The sequence below is a fragment of the Magnolia sinica genome, chromosome 19, assembly GCF_029962835.1.
Source record: "Magnolia sinica isolate HGM2019 chromosome 19, MsV1, whole genome shotgun sequence".
In the NCBI taxonomy this organism is placed as follows: domain Eukaryota; kingdom Viridiplantae; phylum Streptophyta; class Magnoliopsida; order Magnoliales; family Magnoliaceae; genus Magnolia; species Magnolia sinica.
The window spans coordinates 40,510,955-40,531,759 of NC_080591.1; the positions used below are offsets into that span (position 1 = coordinate 40,510,955).

The 20,805-nt window shown below is 42.3% G+C and overlaps 2 protein-coding genes across 3 annotated transcripts in view; one reads left to right on the forward strand and one right to left on the reverse strand.

The window, feature by feature from the left end:
• Window positions 1–13,917, forward strand: part of LOC131234422 (uncharacterized) — a 52,460-nt gene extending 38,543 nt beyond the window's left edge. The window contains exons 6-14 of one of the 2 annotated variants that reach the window (XM_058231281.1): window positions 3,440–3,526; window positions 3,643–3,717; window positions 3,859–3,942; window positions 10,321–10,385; window positions 10,464–10,662; window positions 10,734–10,822; window positions 12,647–12,761; window positions 13,495–13,573; window positions 13,640–13,917. In XM_058231281.1, coding sequence (XP_058087264.1) covers window positions 3,440–3,526; window positions 3,643–3,717; window positions 3,859–3,942; window positions 10,321–10,385; window positions 10,464–10,662; window positions 10,734–10,822; window positions 12,647–12,761; window positions 13,495–13,536 — 756 coding nt within the window. In that variant the 3' untranslated portion in view covers window positions 13,537–13,573; window positions 13,640–13,917. Of the gene's footprint in view, window positions 1–3,439; window positions 3,527–3,642; window positions 3,718–3,858; window positions 3,943–10,320; window positions 10,386–10,463; window positions 10,663–10,733; window positions 10,823–12,646; window positions 12,762–13,494 lie in introns of both variants that reach the window. The other variant, XM_058231280.1, reaches the window with a different exon arrangement.
• A 1,217-nt stretch (window positions 13,918–15,134) lies between these two features.
• Window positions 15,135–20,805, reverse strand: part of LOC131234423 (ribonuclease 3-like protein 3) — a 28,678-nt gene continuing 23,007 nt past the window's right edge. Inside the window, exons 2-3 of the mRNA XM_058231282.1 lie at window positions 15,694–15,840; window positions 15,135–15,520 (exon numbers count right to left, since the gene is read on the reverse strand). Coding sequence (XP_058087265.1) covers window positions 15,260–15,520; window positions 15,694–15,840 — 408 coding nt within the window. The 3' untranslated portion in view covers window positions 15,135–15,259. The remainder of the gene's footprint in view (window positions 15,521–15,693; window positions 15,841–20,805) is intronic.

The window sequence follows — 20,805 nt, forward strand, 5'->3', positions numbered from 1 at the left end:
ATTATTGACCAACATAGTCGTTTTAAAAAAAAAATAAAAATAAAAATAAAATTATTTAACGCCCTTATCTCTATCACTGACCTTATTGATAATATTGCTGATATCTCACAATACAAAAAATGTCACAAGATTGGTCATGTTCCTTCACTATAAATGCAGAGTATTGATGAAAATATTGATATTAATGTGAGGATTGATACAACATGAATAAATACCTCCGAAATTGAAGAGAAAAATTTGGAAAACATTAAAAAAAAAAAAAAATAAATTTTGGGGGATCCCTTCCTAGGGCTATTTTGACAATTTTTGAGTTTGAAATCAAATATTGGATTTGAAGGAGAAAACAAAATCTGAGGGCAAAAGGGGGCAAAAATTCCAAGATGAAAAACAAATAAGCAAAATGCAATTTATTACACATGTTAGTGATTGTAATAGAGGTCCATGTCTATACATGATTCTCATGAATCGATATGGATTTTAGGTGAAAAAACTAAAATTTGAGTGGTGAAAATGGAGACAACTAGGGTTTTGAGGCGAAAAGTCAAATTTTATTTAATTACACTGCTTTTGTCTAACATTGCATGGTTTAGGCTGTTATAAAATGAAAGCCTATTATGTACAGTTGTTTTTTGTTATATTTTGAGTACTAAGTGTGTAAACATGTTCTTTTAACCTCTTGAAGTTTCATTGAAAATTTTCATATTTTTTCCAATGTTTCCCTTGGATGGTGATACATTCCTCGGCGTCTACAATATTATCAACACTGTTGATACATGTTTTTGTATCCCAAGTCATCGGTACATGTAACGCTAATGAATAGCGATACTTGAAACACTGCTTGGATCTCAATGACCATGATACCTCCGGCTGCGCCAACGGCATCTAAAGCCACCCACTCCTTATTCCTGCCTCCCCATAGGGAGTCCACATTCGTATCATCCGTAGGTTGAATTTTGATTTCCTGAAGTGCCACCATCTGAAACCCAGTTAGAGGGCTGATCTCTCTTATGTATTTCCCCTTCTACAGCTCCCTCCACCCCTCCGCCAAGGTATTCCATAACAGTAACAGTGCCACCATCTGCTATGGCCTTTGTCGGCTGCTGAGATAGAGTTGCTTCGCTTTCGTGATCGATAACTTAAAAGTGACTCATGAGTCGTGACACGAATGAGACTAATGAGTGTTTCTGCACGCTTCACAACTAGCTCGTGCAGCTCTATAATAGTCTCTTATACAGCGGTTGAGACAGCTGGGGAAGGTAGCTACGGCATGTCTCTATCAACTTCCTGTAAACACCTGTCTCGATGTGTCCTCTCCCAAAATCGGTGGTCTGTGGAGCATACCAATCCTCCTCCATCTTCCTTTTCACTTGTGAAGCAGCTTTCAGCCACAGGGAATAGCTGGTCTCACATCTGAGATTCCTTCCTTTCCTTCGTTTGTATCCCCACTCCTTGATTTTCCTGCAAAATCTCACAATGACAGACAATGAGACAAGTCTCTGGCACAGACAACGATTTGATCCTGCATTGGATCTAATTTCTTCTTCCTGATTTTCATCCTAGCAAAATACAGCTCTCACAACTTTCCTTATCAGGGTTAATAACGTCTTCACATGGACAAGAACCTACATCCCTGAACACATCCAGAATTCCAGGGCCAGCTCCTGGATCTGAATCCATCTCTCCTCCCAGTTGAGCATCAATCAATCTTCCTGTCGATGCAGGGAGAGGATCGGGCTATCTCTGAAAATACTTCTTGCGAAAATAATGCTCTCCATATCTGTGTTCGGCTGCAAAGATGTCTGCAGAGCCGTTCGCTTGGAAATTTGATGATAATATCTTCCTCCATCAGGCCACATCTCTGTGATAGCCAATCTCCAACATCTGAAACTGACATTTGTTCTTTTACCATGGCAATCAAACTGCACTCTGGAGCCTTCCACGAACTGTTCAAAATGTTCAGATGTACCCTCACCTGGGATCCTTCCTCTGATGCTTCCTTACAGGCCCAACGACATCTTCCAGGTGTGCATCTCCACCTTTCTTTAGGGAAATTTCCTTTTTGGTATTGATGCATCTTCTTCTTTAGCACAACATCATGGAAGGATTTTTCTCCCTACACCGTTTGCCCCAATACCCTTTTGCTTCACTACTGGAACGCTGCTACCTTCTCTTCTTTTCCACTGGCCCCCACTATTTTTGTTCTTATTCCTCAGCTTCATCACTCGATTCACTTTATCTGGCCCATACTTTACTTTTTGCACTGAAATTCTTTTGCACGAGAACCATTTTTTGTTCATCTGAGCCGCTGCTGACTCAAATTCTTCCACCTTCTCCATCCTCACAAAGGCAAACCCCCAGGTCACAGCCAAGCCCGTCACCCTGCCAATAGCCACCTTCCTCACTTTCCCATAACTCCCAATGTTCTTTGAAAATTCGTTTCTGACCACTCCAAGAAACTCTCCATTAACAGTATGGGGAGGTCCATGACCTTTGTGAGGTCCTATCATTCTCCTGACGTTAGAGCCTCTCCGGCAAGACACCAAGGTCCATTTTCCCATTTCTCCCTCAGGGTCTTGATAATAATTAGTTTCTATCATTACAATATTCATAGTTGAATAAGCCTCCTACTACATTTCTAACTAGTTACAATTAAGTTCTTAAACTATAGTACTAGACTCTGAAAAGGAATAATTTTCCTAACCTAAAATATACTAAAATGAAAAATCCCCAATGCTATTACTATTTCCCTTTCCCGTTTGCATCTCATGCAAGATCCAAGTGTGACTCTCTCTTTGGGGATTGATATCTTTGAGAAAACGATATCCTATTTCTGGGATTGATTCCTTTCTTCTTTTCTTTCTACTTTCTGTTCCACTTCTTATCTCCTCCTTTTTCATCTTTCTTTCCCTTATTTCTTCTTCCTTTTTCTTCCTTGCTTTCAGAATGGAGATTGTCTGCAGCTATGCCAGCCAACACTCTAGAAAATCACTAAGAATTCCTGAAAGTGTTGTAACAGAAATTGTGACCATTGTGCACATTTCCTATCTGCGGGAAGTGCACATTGTAGACCCAGTTTTACAGTCACATTAGTAGTTTTATGTACATGTTTTGTCCTGAGATCCCCAAATAGCTGGGACAACACTATGATGATGATGATGGAGAGGACTGTCCGAGACCTTTAAGGCTTTTAACTTTATGACATTCCATCAAAATGCTGATATTAACTAGCTGTTATTATTTATTTATTATTTTTGGAAGCTATTACTGAACTATGCATTGAACTTATTATACCAGTTGCATTTATTGTTCAGGGGACTTACCATTTTCTCTCTCTCTCTGTGCATTCTGGTACAAAATTGTGCACACTTTCTCAGGTTCTCATGCCGTTCTTATTTTATGCCTCGTGGACTGTTAACATATTCATGATGTGTATTTTTAGGTGTTTGAACCTTTCGGTCCTGTGGAACTTGTGCAACTACCACTTGATCTGGAGACTGGACAGTGCAAAGGTTTTGGGTTTGTTCAAGTGAGTTGTAATACAAGTCTATTGATTGATTATTCTAGCTGAATTTATGCTAATCTGTTGTTGTTTATTTTATTTTATTTTATTTTTTACTTTTTCTATTCATTTTTCGTTTACAGTTTGCTCAGCTTGAACATGCAAAGGCAGCTCAAAGCTTGAATGGGAAATTGGAAATTGCTGGTCGGGTCATAAAGGTAGGTGTTTTATTCTACTTCTTCTGATAGTGTTATCATCATTTGTTTTTCTGTTGCTGTTTTGCTGGAGTGTTAAGTTCACTCTTCAACGTGTTTTTGTCAATTGAAACTGTTAACACTTTCTCATATACATTCGTCCAGGTTTCAGCAGTCACAGATCATATTGGGATCCAGGACACTGGACCAAATGCTGGTGATTTTGATGATGATGATGGGGGTGGTTTGGTAAGTAAAATTATGGTAGTTCATTCAGACTTTTTGTAGATCTGTATGCTCCTTGATCACTAAAAGTTATCTCATTAATTAGTCTGTCTATCATAATGGAATTTTAGGATAGTATAATGTTTGGAGAACTTTAGGAGAAACCACTCCAGGAGCCAAGAAACTGCTAAGCAAATTGCTGTGATAAAATGGATCTCAGATGTTCATCGTTCTAGTCTTTTAATTTCTACACTTCTGATGACTTGCTGATCCTAGCCAACGATGACATCTACAAACTACTTCTGCTAGATGGATACTTGAGTAGGGGTAGGATTTTATTTGAAATGGGTCAATGTTTTGTGTGGATGAGGTGATTGGAGTTTAAGTAGGATATCACCATAGGTTGTTGAAATTATGCTAACCTTTTAATTTCTGCACTGCTAATGGTGCGCTGATCATAGCTAATGATGAGTTCAACAAAATATTCCTCTAGACACATACTTGTGTTGGGATTTTTCGAAAGACGGAAGCATAAAGTTTTGTGAATCTGGTTTTTAAACCTTTAGGATCAATTCCCATCTGGATATAATCAAAATCTTTAAACCCTAAAATAGACAGTTGAAATCATACCTTAATGTCGTGAAGTCTGAAAGTAAAATAAAAAAAATCAATGTTGTTGCTTCCCGAATCAAGGTCTCTCCCTGATCTATCCCCAATGAGAGGCTCGAAACCCACCGATTCTGCTGCAGGACACATGATTTAAAGCTAGCATGCAATGTTGAGATTATGAAAGAGTCCATAAAGTAACTCAATTAACAAAAGATGCTAACCCACCACATAATTAAGAGTAAACAATAGGAAATAAAATTTGATTTAACCTAAATCACATGCCTGCATGCTAAGAAATCACATAAATCAATGAAAATTAAGCCCGATGGAAGGATATAACTTCTGATTTAGCATAGGCACGTTCCACATGCAAGGGACCGACATGTAGGTTCTATGATTAGGGTTATAGGAATGGTGAAATCTGAAATTTGAAAAATTAGGGTTCATGGGAATTGAGGATTTTGGAATTAGGGGTTTTTAGAATTTGGGGGAAAGATGAAATTTGGGCTAAATTGGGTGAATTGGTTAAGGGGATTGATGAATTTAGGTATTGGTAGAGGGGAATTAAGGTTTTGGATGAAGGGAAGTTAGGATTTTGGGTCAATTAAGGAAATTAGAGATTTATGGTTTGGGAATTTGGGAAAATTAGGGAACTAGAGAATCTAAGGTCAGGGTTAGCGTTTATACGTAGAGTTAGGGATGAGGAATGAAAGGGTTTTGATGGGGGAAGCAAGGGAAAATCAAGGGATTGAGGGGTTGTTCGTACGGTTATCTTAGTGGCTCGCACATGTGGCCGTATGGTCACACATGTGGGTCGTTGCTTAGGATTTTGGAGTCCTCAATGGTTGATTTCAGTCGGGGCTGAAGTTGGATGATGAAAGATTAAAGAAAAAGATGATTTGGATGGTTTTAGATAGGAATGGAAGAAAAGAGATGGACTTTTTGGAAAAATACTTCTTTTTGGATATAAAGGAAGAGAAAAGGAAGATGATAAATGGAAGCTTCGCACCCCTGTTGAATGGGGAATGGAATCACACCACACCCAAGCTCCAAATCACATGGGGTATTTCTTCAAATCACATGAAGAAGAGAAAACACAACTTTTATTTTTTTTTAATAAATGGCATTAGGGCTCCACACAACCCCCTTTCTCTTTTATAGTCTCAGAAAAGACCTTTTAACAAAAGACGCTCTCAGATAAGGTTCTCAACATAAAGACTTTAATAAATTGAAAGTTGTTTCTAACTTCCTAATCTCAACACAAATATAAGCTATACCAAAAATAACGAAGCATGTAAACAATCTAAACAACTAAACTATTTCGTGGCTCATGGGAGGTTCACAATCAAGATGTCTGATGATGATGATCCAATGGTCTGATCATCGTGTCCACCCGATCCAACGGTCTGATGTGTTCATCAGGCTTTTATATGCAGCTCGTGTGCATCTTCCCAGTGTGAGGTCTTCAACATGGTTAGAAATGTGAATTGGGCCAAGTAGTCCCCATGTAATGGTCGTCTAGCCATAAGGAGATTGGCTCAACCCTCCTCCTGTATGGTGCTCGGCTGTCCTCATCAATTCCCCCAAACTAAGGAGGCCTCTGGTGAAATAAAACTGCGGTAATGCTCGAGAAGATCTAGGTCTCGTCATTAAAGCTCTGCCTTTCTGATCCATGTACTGTTTGACTTTAGCATGCCCTTTCCACTTGACGTGGTACTCCCGGTAACCTCTATGTCATGCGGAAACTGCTTCTTCATCTAAGATATCCTCTATCCCCTCTTCTCGTAGGTATGGATGATACATATGGTAAAGGTTGAGAAAATGAGTCAGGTAATGGCCATGGGTTATGGGACATGTCAAAGGCATCATCATCAAAGTTCATGTGAGGGTTAGCAGAAGGTTCATGAATTAGTACAAGATCTTCCATATTAAATGTGGAACTGATACCCATGTTAGGTAAAAGATCTATCAAGTAAGCATTTGGACCTAGTCTTTTCAAGATTTTATATGGTCCAACGTTACGGGCTTATAATTTTTTATGGTTCAACATGGAAACCTTTCTGGATGTATTCTAATCTTGAGTTCACCACCCACAACAAACTCTTTAAACCTATGGTGTGAGTCAGTAATCATTTTGTATGTTTCATTACTTATATTGATTCTTTTTCTAATCTCCACATGCAAGTCATGCATATCTCGTGTAGATGCATATGCAGAATTTGAAGGCGTATAGAACACTGACATGGGTATGCAATCTATAGGGGTCCTAGGCTCATCTACTTGTCTTTCCATATCCACTTCCTCCTTGGGACTCATTTGATCGTGACGAAGGTTTGGTAGAGTTAACACGTGAATGTCTTCCACGGGTGTAAGCTCATCCGGTATGTCCTCTGGAATAACAATACTAGACTCTTCCAATACCCGACTCACCTCAGGTGGTGTAACTCTACACTATCCTCGAGTGTAACTTCATGTGGCATCTCCATAATAACCCTAGGCGTGATCTCATTTGCCATGTAGGCATATATTGTCAAATCAATTTTAGTCTCTTTTTCAAATTGATTGACATTAACTATAGAAAGAGACTCAAGTTGGAGTTTTGTCACATCTTTAGGACCACGTTTCTTGATATCCTCCTTTTTTGGGGTGCTTTTGGGCGGGAGGCTTCAAGACAATCCCTTTGTCTTTATACAAAAACGAACATATATTGGAGCGACCGAATAATGTTGCATCCCTGTCATACAACCAATATCTGCCCAAAATGGTGTGGCCTATATCCATAGGCAAAACATCACACCACAACGCATCTGTATAGGAACCAAACTAGATGGAAATGGGACACTGCTGAGAAACTGGAATAAAAAACACAAATCCATGAGACTCGATAGGGCTGGGGATGAGGAATGACTAGCATACCTAAGCGGTCTACGATGCTAGCAAAGATCACATTGATGCAACTGCCACTGTCAATGATCACCTAGCAGTTTTTACCACCACACTTGGCATAAGTGTGGAAAATTAAATTCCTACGCCAATCAACGCTTTCTACAATCTGGCTTAAGGCGTGGCTAGCGATTGCAACTGACATGGTCTTAAGTCCTTCAATTGATCCCTGGCTTGTGATTGGACATATTCCCCAGTGTCGGAGTTCACCTGAAGGGAGGCTTCAAGTTGATTCACATGCGCATTGGTTAGTTAATTAAGTCACGGTGGTCCTATTATGCACTTCAATGGTTGTTGATAGCATTAAGGGCCTCAACAATTTATCCTAGATTCATAGTGGGATGTAGGCCAAAACCACGTCTAGAACGAGTGGACATACAAAAGTTAAGTCTTAGGGGAAAACCTAGATCCTAGGGTAATGTTACGATAAAGACAAAACCAACCTAGAGATCAAATCGGACACACTAGAGACACTAATTTGAAAATTTAGCAAGCTGTTAACCTGAAATATTATCCTTAAAATTCAGCAGGATGGCAATCTAAGAGTACTAAGCTGAAAATTCAGCAAGAGTGTAATCTGAAAATTCAGCAAGGTGACAACCTGAGATTACCACGCTGAAAATTCAGCGGTGGTATAAGTGGAAAAGCTAGCCGAAAATTCAGCAATGGGACACTCCAAACTATGAACAAAAATCAGCAATATGATCCTAGATTCCATATGCAATGTATGCTCCAGTGTTTTCAGTAGCGCTGTAGTGTAGCGAAAGCGCTACGCAGCGTACACATGTAGCGTAATTCGCTGGTAGCGTAAGCTACAGGTTATGTAGCGTAAGTTACGCTGCATGTGGCGTACGCTACATGTAGCGTAGCATAGTGTGTAGCGTGGATAGCGTAAGCTACCTGAAATCTCATTTTTTTCAAGTGTTTTTTCTATGTTAGTTAAACACCTATTTTAAAATGGTGATGACTTGTACCTATGACACATGGCACTACATTAAACTAATCTAGACCATCCAATTTGTGGTCAATATCGTAGATAGAGCACTAAGATCAATCCGGACCATCCAAATTTTGGACCATATCATGAATTTGTGATGTTTCAATAAATAAAAAAGAAGTCATACTAAGAGATGTCTAAAGGCGAAGAAAGGGATTTTGCATGGAAGTGGTTGATGATTTGGATTCGTAGTCAAGAACTCATAGAAATTATGCATTTTGTAAATTTTATCATATGTTCTATTATTTTAATTAAAAATATTAAGGATTGTGTAGCTCACGCTACACACTATAGAGAGCCAAACGCCACGCTATCCGCTACACGCTATTTAAAACACTGGTATGCTCTAATAACCCTAGATATAAGTTCTACCCTAGATGTGACTCTAACCCAAGTTCAATACAAAAATCTAATGCTAAACCTATGACTCTGATACCAAATTTGATGGAGGACGCATGATTTAATGCTAGCATACAACGTGGAGATTATGAGGAGTCCCTAGAGTAATTCAATTAACAAAAGATGCTAATCCACCATGTAATTGAGAACGTGGTTTGTTTTTATAATCCAACCCAATTGCATGGTTTATTTATTTATTTAAAATCTAGCCCATGCTCCTCCATTGAAAATTTTCACAGAGAGTAATCTTGTAATGGTTTGTTTTTATGACCCTTCCGTGTTCCCAAAATGATTTTTCTACCAATGTCTATTCGTGTTGTGATCCATTTGATGAATGGTCTAGTTTTTTATGTTTTTTTTAAAAATAAATTAAATATTTGTTGACCAAGGGGTTCAGTTCTACGGTCTAGTTCACAGTTCGGTTTGGTTCTACAAAACCCCAAACCGAGAACCAATCGAACTAACCGGTTCTTTGATTTTTGGAACCGGAACTGGATTTGGAACCGGTGCACTTTAGAACCGGACCAAACCGTGCGGTCTGGTTGTTTTTGGTCCAGTTTACCGGTTCCGTGTGCACCCCTACCTGATACGATCCATTCTATATATATATATATATATATATATATATATATATATTCAATCGAGTCTAGAACTATATCTCGATGAACAATTCTCTCATGTGCAAAGGGTGATGGCAACCAAATGCACGATGGTGGAAGATAAATCCATTACCACTCGTCATTGGTTCATATACAGGATGACCATAAAACTGATCACGAGTTGCCTTCCCCCACTGAGATGGTCATGGAGAATTTTGGGTATTTGAGAATATGGAATGTCAACTCTTCAATAGCCTATTTGGGCCGTTATGTCTATTTCATTCTTTCCCCAAAGGAAAAAAAGGTATTTTAAGTGAAAAATCTTTACTACCAGTAAAATTGTGCAGGTTTCCAATCAAATTATAGCAAGGCATATAATAAAGTGGATCACTGATGACCCTGTTTAAAAAAAAGCCACTAATGACTAAGTTCCATTCTTGAATACAATCAAATGAGTCAAATTAACTTGAAATCGCACACATAATGCCAACAACTTAAGTAGAGCTGTAGAGGTATGACTTTAGTTGAAAGAGTTCCAAGTTCTACATAAATGAGGTGGTTGGAGTTAAGCTAGGGTGTTATTGTAGGTTGTTGAAGTAAAAGTTACACATTGCAATGTTGAAAAACTGTGGCAAACCTTTTAGTTACTGGCAGATCAAATCTCTACCTTGTGTGATCTCCTTGCACACCAAATTCAAGAGCTTGTGAGTGTAAGTGAACTTTGTTCTTCTCTGTGATAATGGTTCCGATTGTCATGATTCTAATATGATTGTGGTGCTGAGTCAAATACCACAAATCATTCCTCTGGAGCTTCTCAGGTGAAATGGCTAACCTGTCTTCGTTCTTGCTATGCAGTCTTTAAATGCTCGCTCCAGAGCCATGCTCATGCAGAAATTGGATCGCACCGGTGTCGCTACAAGGTTTGCTTCTGTTACCGTCGATCTCCTCATTTGCCCTGGTATCCATCTCATAAGCTGAACCATAGTCATGTTCTGCAGTATTGCAGGGTCTCTTGGGGCACCCGTGCTTAATGGGCTAACATCAAATCCACAGGCTGTTGGTCTACCACTGAATGGGCAGGTTGCAGTACCTGCTTCAGCTCTTCCAGCACTAGCTGTCACTTCCACAGCTACTGAACCTGTTGGGGATCCGAGTGAGTGCTTACTATTGAAGAATATGTTTGATCCGAGCAGTGAGGTATGTAATATTCGTGTTTTATCTCGTGGTCTTATCAATTAGAGAAACTGAGCATCAAAGTTCTGTTACAGATGGAACCAGATTTTGATTTGGATATCAAAGAGGAAGTGCAGGAAGAATGTTCCAACTTTGGCCCAGTGAAGCATATCCATGTGGACAAGTGAGTATTTTGCTCTGATTTGATTATGCTAGTAAGTTTGAAGTAAACTACCTATGTTTGCCGTCCTGCTTTTACATGACATGTAGCCTCAGTTTTGATCTGTTTATGTCCGTCATCTAGTTAGCACAAGCTTTTCAAAATGTTATGGAACCCTTTCATGATACAAATTTCTCTTGGTTATGGAATTAGGCTGTCCAGGCCTCTATAAATGAATATATACCCGTTTAAGCTCATACTAAGCAATTCAAGCAATCACTGATTATGATTCTGTTGCCGTCAGTGGTTTAGGAGTTTTTGGCAATCTTCAAAACTTTGGTTGGTGTTATATACACACACACACACACACACGCGCGCGCGCACACACATCGAGAGCCTATGCATGTGCGCACCTTTGCACACGTGTCATGGGCGTCTAATCTGAACGGTCCATAAGATGCGGAATCCCATGAAACCTCAGGGGACGAATTTTCACCCTGATCTAAGATTCTGGTGGACCATAGCAAAGAGAAATGCAAATCAAGGGAAGAAACTGTTTTCATTTTTCATGGCCCACCAAAGTTTTGGTTCAAAGTAAAAATTGGTACCAGGGGGTTTCATCAAGTCTCTTTGTATCTTAAGTGTGAGTGTTTTCCAAAACATTAGTTTGAGGCTTAGCAGTCAAGTAAATTACAGCTTCTTTACCAAATAAATTTTGTTTTCATTTGGAATGGAATCAATTATTACTTTGTTGGGCTGTCCAACCACGAGGTATTATATAATGCTTAGGTCAAAGGGTTGACAGTATGCCTGGGTCACCATTAAAATTAAAAGAAAGTCCAGGTTTTCAGTTTGTACAAGTGGAGTTCAGTGATTTTGAAAAGAAGAAGAAGAAGAAGAAAACATTGATATTATGGAACTCACTAGGGATGGCCCGTGCACCAAAATTCTACCATATTGGAGAATTCTAGCTGTATAATATTTGGCTTTTTATTGATTGAATGACAAATCTATTATATAATGTTTGGGCCAAAGGGTTAATAGTATGTCTGGGTTAGCATTTAAAAAAATTTTCAGTTTGTACAAGTGGAGTTCAGAGATTTTGAAAAGAAGAAGAAGAAGTAGAAGAAGAAAACATTGATATTATGGAACTCACTAGGGATGGCCCCTGCACCAAAACTCTGCCATATTGGAGAATTCTAGCTGTATAATATTTGGTTTTTTATTGATTGAATGACAAATCTATTATATAATGTTTGGGCCAAAGGATTAATGGTATGTCTGGGTTAGCATTTGTAAAAAAAAGTTAGCAAGTCCAGTTTTTCAGTTTGTACAAGTTGGGCCCATGATTCATTTATCCTAAACATTGATATTGTGGGACTCACCATGGATGGCCCATGCACCAAATTATGCCATATTGGAGGATTCTAGGTGTGGAATATTTGTCCTTTTGTTGGTTGAATGACAAACATTGCTGTATCTTCTTTCTTAACTGTTTCTTTGTTGGCCACCTATTCAAACGTTTAGGACTTTTCCATCTGTGAAATTTTTGGTGTGTGTGGCCTGCACATAGTGGGTGCATAACATCAATCCTTTTGGATCACTGAACTGTGTGCTCCACTCGTACAAACTGAAAACCCAAATGATACTATAGAATCTCTCAGCCTGAGCATTGTACAATACCTTGTCTAGCAACATGCTTTTTTTTTTTTCTTTCTCTAGATATACAATATTGCAGCACACCTTCCTTTCAAAGCATTACACGTTTTCATTGTAGTCATGATTTCGTCAATGACATGACATAGCCAACTCCAAGTTCCTTGAACTACCCAGTGATGTCTTTTCCAGGAACAGTGCTGGCTACGTATATTTGCAGTTTGAAACTGTGGCCGCAGCGGCTAGTGCTCAGCGTGCAATGCATATGAGGTGGTTCGCACGTAGGTTGATCTCAGCCATATTTATGGTATTGTACTTCTGCCCCTGGACTGGATATCAAGTCTTTTTCTTTTTTTGTACCCCCCTTTCTTTCTATTGAACTGGCAGGGAGGAAAAATATTAAGAAAATAAAAGGAGAGAAACCTACTGTGCTGGATTCAAGTGGAAGATAAATCCTTGAGCGATTTGCCATGAGAGTTTGAAGAGGCTATTCGTGGCAGATCTGAGTCATCTCCAACATGCCTGACCCAAAAATCAGTCAAGTTCGCTCATCAGGTGGCTGCACATGTATGGAAAGGTGGGTGAAAATGGCCAATGGTCTACATTCAATATAGAAGTGTAGCCCAACTTGATGAGTGGATTTGCCTAATTTTGAGCTGGGCATGTTCATGTTGAGACCACCTGATGTATGGTCAGGACATGACACAGGTACCATGTTCTCACTTGTGACATGAATCACCTCTTCAATCTCATCCACACGAATTGCCTTAGATTTCTTGAACCCAGATTCCAAAATAATTATCTTTTACTTATCAAAGGTCTCCAAATTTTTGAGAAATAGGCAAGGTGACTTGGAGTAGTAGCTGACCAGGCTCCAACCAGTTACATAGTAGCCTGGGATTCCTTATCAGGGTTGACTCTGACAAAGTTCTAAGCAGCAGAACAATTACCTGAAAGTGGGAACGACTTGCATGAGCCTTCCTCAAGTCCAGTAAGTAAATTTTAGAGCACATTCCAATAATATTGTGTTTCTTGTGCAGCGGCCCCATGAATATGAAGCTAAATTTAGAGTTAGTGCCTAAACTGCAGTGTGAATTTCTTCAAACTGGCATTTGCTTGGTAAGTTTCAGATCTGCTCATTGATTTTGTGGCATACTTATACACACATCTCTACTAAATCTACAGTGCAGTATGTCGAAGAATGTACGTGTGAACCCCTACCCAATACCTTGGCATGTGCAGTAACAATGAGCATGGTTTGTCGGTGGGCATGGGCACCTCGTTGTATTCTTCTTTTGCCTGGAAACTGGGTATTGATGGTTCTCATTTAAGGTTTAGCATTTAGCCAGGAGGGTAATTTTGTGGACAAAACCGACATTTTAACTTTAAGATGGTGCTTTTGTCCAAATATTGAATGTCGTGATGACATTACTACATTTGTTTAGTGAAAATATTAAATCTCACACTTGTTTTGTTGTGTGTGTTTCTAATTATTTAACCCACTAGTTATGTGGCTTTAGAGAGACTCTAGCCATCCATTGATCTGTTGATTTGTCATTTAAAATGGTGACTCCTTTCATCTATTTTCTTCTCATAAATTTCCCTGTTCAGCCTATCTGTTCCCACATATAGGACAATCGTTATGTTTTTGGAATACTATACTAATCATTGGGACCTCTTCTCTCTCTCTCATGGAAAATCAATAGAACAAATGCTCTGAATTACCAAAAACACGAGCTCCAGTGTAAAAAAAAGTTGGAGGCCCCATGTTCCTTGCTGTTTTGACCTTTGTCCAGAGGAAGCAGCAAAAAAAAAAAAAGAGTTTATTAAGGGCCCATTTGGACACACCCTCAAAAGGGATGGATGGTTTATGCCTAAACTCCGTTGCTTTGGCAAACTTCGTTTGACTGCCCACTCAACCAAAAAAAGAAAAAAAGAAAAAAAAAGACGCTGGAAAGCTTGAGTTGACTGAATTTGTCTGTGGGAAGAACCTTTTAATTGTTATTGTATTATTTATTTATTTTTACATAAAACCTGCTTTGGGAGCTGCATTCGAATGGAGGCCTAAAAAAAGTGTGTAGGGGGGTATATCCTGCTAAGGAGCCATCCGTCAGATTGTGCCATTGGCCTTGTTCTATATGTAGTACTAGCACAAGAAAGATACGGAATAAAATGTTTTTTTTTTTTTTTTTTTTTGTAAATATAAAATAAATAACAATGGCTTTAGGCTTAAACCGGGATTCAAATGTCCAAGTGGTAAAATCAATGGGCCAGATCTATCCTTCTGACGGATAAAATTAAAATTCTGAAGAAGAGCCACGTGGACACGAGGCCGAAGCTAACCTCTCTAGCGCAAACTCCCCCACCATAACCTAATGAGATACCCAATGGTCCGTATCGTATGTGTCAGCAACATGTCAAGTGTGTGTAACAAGACGTGACATCCAGCTCAGCTCCCTCCCTCCCTCCCTCCTTAAGTAGGTGAGGCCGTTCATCCACAGTACACGTGGCCCACTTGATGAGTGTAACTGGCCACTGGGTAATCTTGACCGTAAGCTCAACCTTGCTGTATGCCATTACATGGCTGTTATCATGATGGGAGAGAATGGGGCATTATTGCACCAGTATCCATCTTCAACTGTCTCTTATCTAGTTATTAAAAAAAAAAAAACTTCGTGTGTCAGTCACAACTCTCAAGGTTCAGCCTGTGTGGTGTGGTGTGGTGCTGTACATATTTTATCATTTCAATAAAAATAAAAATAAAATAAAATAAAATATTCACGTCAAATGTATCTGAAATGAATGTCAATGGAGGAAGCAGGACTTGAGATTGTCTAAGGCATCCTTTGCAGCACGATTCTGAGCTATCTCTTTCTTGTGTCCGTACATAGCCCTTCCTACCAACTGATCATCAACAAGAACCTCAACGATTGTACTCTCTTTCCACGTGTCCTTTACGAACGTCACTCTCATCCCCTTCTTTTGACATAGCTCGTATAGCTCGCTCACCGGATGCTTCCTCAACATATCTGGGCTTATCATCGGCTCCAACAATCTCCTAAATACCTGTACATTTTATTTATTTATTTATTTTTCACTCATTCATTCATTTTCCACACATCACAACCCCCACACGCTCACCACATGGCACATGTGCAACAACTGATCCATCTGTCATGTGGATTACAAGTGTGGATGTGGGGGACTAACCAAGTTCAAGTTCGTGTATAGAGACGGACCTTCCAAACTGTGTCTATACAATAGCTGCAGTCAACGAAGACGGCTCCAAGGAGAGATTCCACAATGTCCGCGAGGAACTTTGGGACCTCTATCAATCCGTTGGAGTGTATGGGATAATCAACGATAGCTTCCTTGAAGTCTCGAATCTGGACCGTCAGTTAATGATAGAGTCAGTACAATTGTGTCTTTATATTATTATGCAATGCAATGCAATGCAATGATCACCTACAACAACCACCCGATGTAAGATGCCTACCTCTCTCTCTCTCCCCCTCTAAAACCCAGATGTACAGAAATTCTTCCTCCTGGGAAGATTTAGTTCTTCACATTATTCTATTTTCATCTATAATAGTTGAAAAGGCAGTATTTCTTCTTTACCTCAGTGCAAAGAAGGTTGTCATTTCTATTTAAAAAATAAAAATAAAAATAAAAAATTCAATGATTCCAACTAGCAGACAGACAACTTCCAAAGGAAATTCATCTGGGATTATCTACTTCAATGTAAAACATCTCTTGACCGTCCAAAGCAACGCTCAAAGATTAAATTACGAGGAAACGGGTTTGAAAGTCAGATCTTATATGTTTTAGGTAAAACTGGACTGACGAAAAAGAGAAGAGGTCGGCTTGGATATCTAAGCGGGACATGAGGTCGGCCAGTGCCGGTCATGACTAATGAGCTCCTCAATGGCTAAGGTAGAGATGTCGACTAAAACCAGCTCGGCCTCGGCACCTCTGCTCGGCCTCAGCAGGTTTGCTCGGCATTTGTAGCTCAGCTCTGCCTCAACAGGTCTACTTGGCCTCGACAACTCAGCTCGGCCTCGGTTGGTCAGCTCAGCTCGGCCAAATCAATTAGGTACGAGATTATCTCCCAGTAATGCATGACAGGAGTAACCGTCCACGACGAGATTCTTGCGTAATTGCCGGCATCCATCACTCCCTGACATCTCGTGTAATGGCTAAAACTGTGCCTGAAATTACAAACCACAGTCCTATCTTCACTATAAATAAGAGTCCCATCTACATTGGAAGGTAGATAATATCTCTCACTCGAAACCTACCCACACTATTTAGACCCAGATTCCTAGCCTGACTTTGGCATCGGAGGGTCCCCTACTCTAGCCGGGGTCTCCTTTGTCCTTCTCTTGTACAGGCTTATAGGGCTCGGAGCTCAGCGACGGTGAATTAGATTTTTGCATCAACATTTTGATGCCGTCTGTGGGAAACAGAATAAAAGACCGTTCTTGCTCAACCAAAAAACCGCAATGGCAAAAGCAAAGAAGAAAGCTCTAGCTGCCATTGCTTCAGCCAAGCGAGAGCTCTTCCAGAAGCATTTGCTGTAGCCAGCTCAGAACTTTTCTTGAGTAATTTGCTGCAACCAAGTCAGAGCTCTTCCTGAGTCATTTTCTGCAGCCAAGCGAGAGCTCTTCCTGGAGCATCTGCTGCAGCCACGTCAGAGCTCTTCCTAAAGCATTTGCTACAGATAATCGAGAGCTCTTCCTGAAACATTTGTTGTGGCCACGTCAGAGCTCTTCCTAAAGCATTTGCTGCGGCCAAGTCAGAGCTCTTCCTCGACAGCTCAGCTCAGCCTCAACAGGTTAGCTCGGCCTCAACAACTCAGCTTGACCAAGTCAGAGCATTTGCTGCGACCAAGTCAGAGCTCTTTCTCTCTTCCTGGAGCATTTGCTATGGCCAAGTCATGGCTCTTCCTCTCTTCCTAGAGCATTTGCTACGACCAAGTTAGAGCTCTTCCTAGAGCATTTGTTGCAGCCAAGTCAAAGCTCTTCCTAAAGCATTCGCTGCGACCAAGTTAGAGCTCTTCCTTAAGCATTTGCTGTGGCCAAGTTAGAGCTCTTCCTCGACAGCTCAGCTTGGCCTCGGCAGGTTAGCTTGGCCTCGGTAGCTCAGCTCAACTCGGCCTCAACAGCTTAGCTCGGCCAAGTCAGAGCTCATTCTCTCTTCATGGAGCATTTATTGCGGTCAAGTTAGAGCTCTTCCTCTCTTCCTGGAGCATTTGCTGCAGCTAAGCGAGAGCTCTTCTTGAAGCATTTGCTACAGCCACGTTAGAGCTCTTTCTGAAGCATCTGCTGGAGCCAAGATAGAGTTCTTCCAAAATTATCTTCTGCAACCATGTTAGAGCTCTTCATGAAGCATTTGCTGCGGCTAAGTCAGAGCTCTTCCTAAATCATTCGTTGCGGCCAAGTCAGAGCTCTTCCTAAAGCATTTATTGCGGCCAAGTCAGAACTCTTCCTGAAGCATTTGCTGCAGCCAACCATGTCAGGGCTCTTCCAGAAGCATCTGTTGTAGCCAAGTCAGAGTTCTTTCTGGATCATTTGTTGCGGCCAAGTTAGAGCTCTTCCTAAAGCATTCACTGTGGCCAAGTCAAAGCTCTTCCTAAAGTATTTGTTGCGGCCAAGTCAGAGCTCTTCTTGAAGCATTTGCTGCAGCTAAGTAAGAGCTCTTCCTGAAGCATCTGTTGGAGCCAAGCCAGAGCTCTTCCATAATAATCTTCTGCAGCCATGTAAGGTTAGCTCAGCCTCGGCATGACAGATCGACCTCAACAGGCCCGCTCAGCCTTAATAGATTAGCTCGGTCTCAACAGTTCAGCTTGGCCTCAACAGGCCCACTCAGTCTTAGTAGGTTAGCTAGACCTCGACATGTTAGTTCGGCCTCGGCATGTCAAGTTAGGTCAGCTTCAGCAGGCCAGCTTAGCCTTAGCAGATCAGCTCGACCTTAACAAGTTAGTTCGACCTCAGTCAGTTTAGCTCGGCCTCGGCAGCTCATCTTGGCCTCAATAGGCTCGCTTAGCCCTTGACAGGTTAGCTCAGTCTCGGCATAACAGCTCGGCCTCAACAGGCCCACTCGGCCTTGACAGATTAGCTCGGCCTCGGCATGTCAGTTCGGCCTCGGCATGATAGCTCGACCTCGGCAGGTCAGCTCGGCCTCGACAGTTCAGCATAGCCTCGACAGGCTCGCTCAGTCTTAACAGGTCAGCTCGACCTTGGTCAGCTCAGCTCGGCCTAAACAGACCCGCTCAGCCTTGACAAATTAGCTCAGCCTCGGCATGTCAGTTCGGCCTTGACAGTTCAGCTTGGCTTCATCAGGCCCGCTTAGTCTTAATAGGTTAGCTCGGCCTCGAAATGTTAGTTCAGCCTTGACATGTCAGGTCAGCTTAGCCTCAACAGGCCAGCGGGCCTCAGCAGAGTAGCTCGACCTCAACAGGTCAGTTCGACCTTGGTTAGTTCAGCTCGGTCTCAGCAGCTCAACTTGACCTCAATAGGCCCGCTCAGCCCTTGACAGGTTAGCTCGGCCTCAACAGGCCCGCTCAGTCTTAATAGATTAGCTCGGCCTCGACAGTTTAGCTTGGCCTCAACGGGCCTGCTCAGTCTTAACAGGTCAGCTCAGCGCAGCCTCAACAGGCCTGCTCAGCCTTGACAGGTTAGCACGGGTTCGGCTTGACAGCTTGGCCTCATCAGAACAGCTCGGCCTCAACAGGTCAGTTCGACCTCGGTCAGCTCAGCTCGACCCCAATAGGCCGGCTTAGCCTTGACAGGTTAGCTCGACCTTAGTCAGGTCAGCTCGGCCTCGACAGTTCAGTTTGACCTCAACAGGCCTGCTCGGTCTTAACAGGTCAGCTCGGCCTCAACAGGCCCGCTCAACCTTGACATGTTAGCTTAGCCTCGGTATGTTAGTTCGGCCTCCGCATGACAGCTCGGCCTCAACAGAGTAGCTCAACCTCAATAGTCAGTTCGACCTCGGTCAGCTCAGCTCGGCCTCAACAGGCCTGCTCAGCCTTAACAGGTTAGCTCAGCCTCAGCATGTCAGTTCGTCCTCGGCATGACAACTCGGCCTCTGCATGTCAGCTTGGCCTCAGTCAGGTCAGCTCGACCTCGACAGTTTAGCTTGGCCTCAACAGGCCCGCTCAGTCTTAACAGGTTAGTTCGACCTCGGTTAGCTCAGCTTGGCCTCAACAGGCCCGCTCAGCCTTGACAGGTTAGCTTGGTCTCGGCATGTCAGTTCGGCCTTGGCATGACAGCTCAGCCTCAGTAGATCAGCTCGACCTCAACAGGTCAGTTCAACCTTGGTTAGCTCAGCTCGGCTTCGCAGCTCAACTTGACTTCAATAGGCCCGCTCAGCCCTTGACAGGTTAGCTTGGCCTCGGCATAACAGCTCGGCCTTAACAGGCATGCTCAGCCTTGATAGATTAGCTTGGCCTCGGCATGTCAGTTCGGCCTCGACATGACAACTCAGCCTCAGTTAGGTCAGCTCGGCCTCGACAGTTCAACTTGGCTTCAACAGGCCTGCTCAGTCTTAACAGGTCAGTTCGACCTTGGTCAGCTCAGCTCGGCCTCAACAGATCCGCTTAGTCTTGACAGATTAGCTCAGCCTCGGCATGACAGCTCGGCCTCGGCAGGTCAGCCTGGCCACAGTCAGGTCAGCTCGGCCTCGACAGTTCAACTTGGCCTCAACAGGCCTGCTCAGCCTTGACAGGTTAGCTCGGCCTCGGCATGACAGCTCAGCCTCAACAGAACAACTCGGCCTCAATAGGTCAGTTCGACCTCGGTCAGCTCAGCTCGGTCCCAACAGGCCCGCTCAGCCTTGACAGGTTAGCTCAGCCTCGGCATGACAGCTCGGCTTCGGCAAGTCAACTTGACCTCAGTCAGGTCAGCTCAGCCTCGACAGTTTAGCTTGACCTCAACAGGCCCGCTCAGTCTTAACAGGTCAGCTCAGCTCGGCCTCAACAGGCCCCCTCAACCTTAACATATTAGCTCGGCCTCGGCATGTCAGTTCGGCCTCGGCATGACAGCTCGGCCTCAGCAGAGCAGCTCAACCTCAACAGGTCAGTTCGACCTCGGTCAGCTCAGCTCGGCCTCAACAGGCCCGCTCAGCCTTGACAGGTTAGCTCGGCCTCGGCATGTCAGTTCGTCCTCGGCATGACAGCTCTGCCTCTGCATGTCAGCTTGGCCTCAGTCAGGTCAGCTCGACTTCGACAGTTCAGCTTGGCCTCAACAGGCTCGCTTAGTCTTAACAGGTCCGTTCAACCTCGGTTAGCTCAGCTTGGCCTCAACAGGCCCGCTCAGCCTTGACAAGTTAGCTCGGCCTCGGCAGAGCAG